The sequence below is a fragment of the Stigmatopora nigra genome, chromosome 10, assembly GCF_051989575.1.
Source record: "Stigmatopora nigra isolate UIUO_SnigA chromosome 10, RoL_Snig_1.1, whole genome shotgun sequence".
NCBI classification, from domain to species: domain Eukaryota; kingdom Metazoa; phylum Chordata; class Actinopteri; order Syngnathiformes; family Syngnathidae; genus Stigmatopora; species Stigmatopora nigra.
This window is the reverse complement of record NC_135517.1, coordinates 3,239,981-3,245,980: the sequence shown is the minus strand read 5'-3', so window position 1 is coordinate 3,245,980 and position 6,000 is coordinate 3,239,981. Positions and strand designations below refer to the sequence as shown.

General features: G+C 37.9%; 1 protein-coding gene across 12 annotated transcripts in view; it reads right to left on the bottom strand.

The window, feature by feature from the left end:
- Nucleotides 1–4,643: 4,643 nt before the first annotated feature.
- The window catches only part of r3hdm2 (R3H domain containing 2), a 38,978-nt gene continuing 37,621 nt past the window's right edge, over nt 4,644–6,000 (bottom strand). For all 12 annotated transcript variants that reach the window (XM_077725993.1, XM_077726003.1, XM_077726001.1 and 9 more), the window contains one exon: nt 4,644–5,760. In XM_077725993.1, the coding sequence (XP_077582119.1) occupies nt 5,417–5,760 (344 nt within the window). In that variant the 3' untranslated portion in view covers nt 4,644–5,416. The remainder of the gene's footprint in view (nt 5,761–6,000) is intronic.

Here is a 6,000-nt window from a genome sequence, read left to right as displayed (position 1 = left end):
TTTTTTTTGGACAAATTTGATTTGACAAAAAAAGAACATGTGATATATAAAAAAAGAGAATAAAAAGGACAAACTAAATTAGATTTTTTTGGACAAATTTGATTTTCTTTTCATTTTTTTTGTCAATTAGACATTGTATATTTTTTCCCAAAATATGACTTTTATGACAAAAAAGTTAAAAGTTGTCATATAGTTTAGAATTAGTGCAAATTTTAAAAGTCTACATTTGGATTTTTGCAAAAATTACCAGAAAAAGTTAAAAATACTTGTAATATTCTTATTTTAACTGGATCAATGTGATTACCAATTTTGAAAAACCTATATATTATGTCAAAATTTTGAAATACCGTATTTTCACGACTATAAGGCGCACTTAAAAGTCTTAAAGTTCCTCCAAAAATAGACAATGCGCCTTATAATGCAGTGCGCCTTATATATGGAAAAAAAGACATTCATTGTGGGTGCGCCTTATAATGCAGTGCGCCTTATAGTCGTGAAAATACGGTCCTTCCCTTTCAAGCAAAATGATCCTCTATAGTGCATCCTCATCTTCCCCTTCCTATTCCCATCCTTGCATTCTAGCTACTCTCTCCAGTATAAAGACACAGTCAGCAAAGCGCCCTTTGGGACAAAAACAGGCAAAAACAGCCCTCATCTTTCACCCTTGCGTTCCACACCGACCCTCCCTCACCTTGTCCCGCAGCCACATTCCTTCCCCCACCCTCATCTCTCCCCTCCCACCGACTATCTCCCTGGAATTATCGATCCGGGGTGGGCCGTGATGGAGTCTCACTGGGTGTAATGTGGGCCCCCAAGGTGTCTTCGGAATGGAGAGCATCGTGACTTATGGACTAAGTATAGTTACGCTTCCACAACACCTGAATAACACACAAATGGACTAACATTTTCTCCAATGCAAAGTGTGCATTGATCATACACACATAATAATAAATCAGACATAGGCTTTGTCGTCATCATCAACAACAAAAGCCTAATTGTCATCATAGCCAGAAACTGTGTATGACGAAATTTGGTAGTGCTTCTCCATAAGGTGCGTTTTCTCGGCAAAGGACCCAAATAAGTGATCATTTTGGACTCGTAATTTGGTATTCGGCCGTTATGGATTAATGTCTCCCATTCTTTGTCTAGAAATGTGTCAAAGTGGCGGTTTGCGGGCCAAATCTGGTCTGCCGAATCATTTTATGCGGCCCCGGAAAGTAAATGATGAGTGAGACTTTCTGTTTTAGGATCAAATTAAAATGAAAAGTATAGATGTATATAAAATTTCCTGATTTTCCCTCTTTTAAATCAATAATTGTCATTTTTTAGTCAATTTTTTTCTGTGTTTTTAGTTCAAAAATCATTTTGTAAAATCTAAAAATATATTTAAAAAAAGCTAAAATCAACATTGTTTTAGATCTATAAAAAACTGAATAGTCAAGGCTTTTAATCCATTTCTAAAAAATAAAAAAAAATCTAAAGCGACCCGCCAACCAATAAACAATGTGAAAATTTGACAAATTTCCTCGGAGCTGTTGTAATAAAATAGCCGGCGCTGTCAAATCCTATGAGTCGGTTTGTGTATTTTTAGAACAGGAAAATCCATAATTCTGACCTCAATAGATGTCAATTCCATCTTGATTTGGAGGACTTTTCGTGTTCATCCACATTTCACACTGCAAGATCCAATGAAATGAGCGTCTGTCACTGTCAACGGAAATGAAGGTGTTAACAACTCATTTCAGATTAGATTAGATTAGATTAAATTAAGGAAATTCAGTTTGTTGCAGTACTAAAAAAAAGTGAAAATACAGAAACAGAAAAATACATTGTATAGATCTAACTAAAATAGACAATAAATATAAAAATAAGTACATAAATGTCTGTTTGTTCGTTTTTGAGTCCATTCCAGACCCCCAAAATAAAAAAAACGTAAACAATATGCTAAAATATCTGTATTACTCATTTGTATTGCATAGCACGCTTTGGAATTACAATTGATTTCACCCCCGCGCGCCAAAGTTATTCATGCAACGTCTACTAGATGCCACCACGTATTATTGATGATAGTTTGCGGGGTTTACAATCGGGGCCGCATAATTGATTAAAAAGACGTTTCTAGTAACGCCGCTTCCAAAACGTACGTGTTTTTTGACGACAAAACCATGACGCGATTTGTCCTGGGGCGCACGACCCAAAAGGCTAAAAAAAAAAGCCAAAAGCGCTCATTGGAAATGCACGAATCCTATTAGGAATGGCCCCGGAGCCGACCTCTGCTTAGCAAATAAATAATAGTAATGATGATGATCCCTCATCTTGTCACTGAGGCGCACCCCCGGGAACCAGAGAGGAGGGATCATCTGGGCCTAATTGGTTCCAACCCTGCAGCATTTTCTTGGCATTGCCTCCCTTGCGCTCACTAAACTTTCGTTATGTTTCACCCTATAGTTTGTCAGTGTGTGTTTTTTTTTAAATGCCTGTTGGGAGAAGTTACTATAGAGTATTTTTGTATTTTATTTGTGTCTTGGTAAGATAGGGTTACAGGGAAGCAGGGAAAAGTTAGCATGTTAATTTAAGCTAAGCTAAGAGTATTGTAAGAGAGGTTTTTGATAAGTTTTTTAGATGTTGTGCATTTGAATTTTTTATAATGTTGTGGTGAATATATTTACTTGGATAAATAGAAAGATTTGTTATGTTTTATGGAAGTTTGATTGTTTGTTTTGCTTGTTTTTGTTTGAAATTATCTTAGCTTATTTTGCATTGCTAAACACGGTTTAGTGAATAGTGAAATAAAGTGAATTTGGAGACTTTTATAGACCAATTTTAACAAAAATTTAAACTGAATTGTGAAATTGGAGACTTTTATAGACCAATTTAAACAAAATTACTAAAAAAATTAAAGCTGATGCTGAACTATTGGAAGTTTAAGGACATTAAGAACTGGGAAACTATGGTGGCCTTTTCTATCCTTTTTAAAAACAACTAAAACAGATTTAAATATCTCTTCCCCTTACAAAATACTTCTTTTTAACTGGTGAGTCATTTTCAGTGAGATTTCAATCATAGCCAAACAAAGCTAATTCTATGTCCGTATTAATAGTATAACGGCCTCATATTTTATGAATAGAGAGTTGAGTTGGACAGCAATAAATGCCGATACAGTTCCGTCCAGGTTGAGTATGAGTAAAAATATGGCGGAAGGGCGATCTCTGTTGGCGAAATGAAGTATTGCAGTAAAAATGTAAACATTTTACAAAACATAGAAATGAATAGACTCCTTTCCTGTCTAATGAGGACTATTTAGCTAATTTACTGCTATTGGCAAACCTTCGAATGTATTTTAATGGCAACCAATGAGTTAAATGGTGTCTCTAGGTGGCGCCGGTTTGAAAATCTATGTCCCATTATTCTCGAAATATGTCAGGTTAAACAAGTTTGAGATATCTTGATGCATGACATAAGGTTGTTTGGTGGAAGTGACCCGTGTCCACCTACTTCACGCTTCTTCCCTCAGATGACAATTGACAAACTCAGTGTCTGTAAAGCATATCTGAAGAAAGAAAATGTATTTAGGCCACTCATTGACAAGTAGAGCAAAAAAGTGTGGTGTAAATGTCCATTGGGTCCTCATCAGAATGCCATTCTTGTCATTCTAGATTCCTCTCGACATCAGAAAATAGCATAGCATCCCTCAGGATGTCGTTAAATGGACAAAAATGTGACTGCTTTCTCCATATACATTAAAATGCTAATTATGTTACATTCTTAGCAATGTTGTGATTGTTTGGAATTACTTTTTGGTCTGCATGTACAGAACATTCAAACCAAATTGGCTTCCATCTGTCGTCCAAGTCGTCCAAAGTTATGCATGATAGTCCATTAAAGGCATATATATTAATAAAAATTGAGTATAGTTGTTTGTCTATTTGTCTTCTGGCATTGAGAAAGAGCTAAGTGTCGATAGCTAGCTAAAATATCCATCAGTCAAGAGGTATTTAGTTAATCAAAAACGATTAATATATTTAATTGTATTTAAACAATTCAGACTTGTTTAGTACGCATTGTTTTGTACAAGAACTAATACAAGAATTTGATTATAATGAACATAATTTTTGGAATCATACTTACCAAACGCTGAGTCTTTGTGTAGAAATGCACCAGATGTTGAGATTTTGTTGATTTTCGCAACTTTTTTGCTGAAACATTTCAGATATTTGGATGAAAAACATTTTTTAAACAAAATAAAAAGATGTTTTGTCTTTCCCTTACCTTTGTGTACTCACTAAAGAGTAACAAAACCACACCAAAAGATTTCTTTCGATTTTTCAACTTTTATATTTTTAAAAACGAACAAAAAAAATAACAGATTAAATAAAATTTACAGTAGACATATGCAATCATTGTGCACTTCAACTACATTTTCGGATACTTTCTGCACAGCTGTCAACAAAAAATGCAAACACAATGTGGGGTTGGAGGGGATTTTCGGGCAAATTGGGAAAGGCCAGTAAAGTGGGTTTTATGTGGGGAAATTGGTGTAAGTGGGATGAAGAGGGGGAGGTAAGAGAAGGTAGTAGGGGTTGGAAAAAAAAAAGGCCATAAACGGGTCACTCGGGGAGGAAGAAAGAAAAAAAAATAATCACTGAATATATAGATTTCTTTATTCCTTACATCACTTATATAAATATATTGAACCCTCTCCCTCCCACGTAAAGAGCGCAATACAGAACCCCACAACAGCAGTAAGGCAAACAAAAAGCAAGAGAAGAGCGAGACAGAGAGAGAGAATGTAGAGCAGCATGAGACAATGGACTCCAAGAGAAAATGTGGAACTTGGCGAGATTGCAGGAGATGACTGGAAGGAAGAAGAAGTAGAAGAAGGGACGCAAAAGGTGGCAGACGGGGAGGTTTAACTTGAGGTCGACTGTCCAGTGTGAGTTTCCCATTTGTGTGCTACGTGACCTGTTGTGTATGCGTGTTGATGAGTATGTCTCCCTCCTGTGCTGAGTATGTTAATGGGTGCAATTCCCTCCTGTTGTGAGTATATTGATGGATGCAATTCCCTCCTGTTGTGAGTATGTGTGCATGAGAGATGGCATTTGTTGACGGCAGCACAATTTTCATGGGTGAAAACGCATGCGGGTGTGTCCCGTGTGCTCTTCGGCTATATAAATACAAAAAAAAAAACAACCAAAAAAAAAAAAACCGAGGAATTAAAAACCAACAACTAAGTCATATTTGAACGCGAACACCAACCACCTGAAAATTCACACCTTCCCTTTTTATACATTTGACACGTTTACATTTTTTTTTCCTTTGTGATTTTACACCGAGAGCGACCCCCCTCCCTGCCCCGACCCACCTCCATCCTCGCCGCCGCCGCTCCACGCCAAGAGTCCATGTGTATGTCGTCCTCTCACTGAGAGCTGGCCCTCTCCAACACACGCAGGTCGTAGTTCTTTTTAGCGGCCCTCAGTTTGAAGAGACCTGCCGCGCTGTTGTTCAGTTTGAAGGAAGCACTCTGGGCGGCCATGGTGCTGGGGAACACGGCCACTACCGTGTACAGGTGAGCCGGATCACCTCCGGCGCCACCCACCATGCCAGCGGCCCCGGCGGGACCGCAACCTCCTCGTCCTCCCTGAGGCTCCTTGAGCCATTGGATTTTGGCGCCGCACATGGATAGCTGGTTAAAGAGCTTCTCGGCGTCTGGACGTGAAATCCCTTCGGGTAGGTCCGTTACTTCCAGTACGCGACTCACCACTAAGACGCCAGCGGATGGAAGAAGGTGAACAAGTGAAGTGAAAAGGTTAGCTAACATGATGGCGGATCGCTAACTAAGCAGTTTGTCGGTTTTATTCCAATGGAATGAAAGGGGCAATTATCGGATGTCTGTTAAAGAATAGCTTGGATCAATATTTGTTTTGTGTGTTTAATGTAATTGTGATTTTTCTTTCCTGATCTTCTCTGAGAAACTGAGAGAGAAAAAACATATTCATTTGG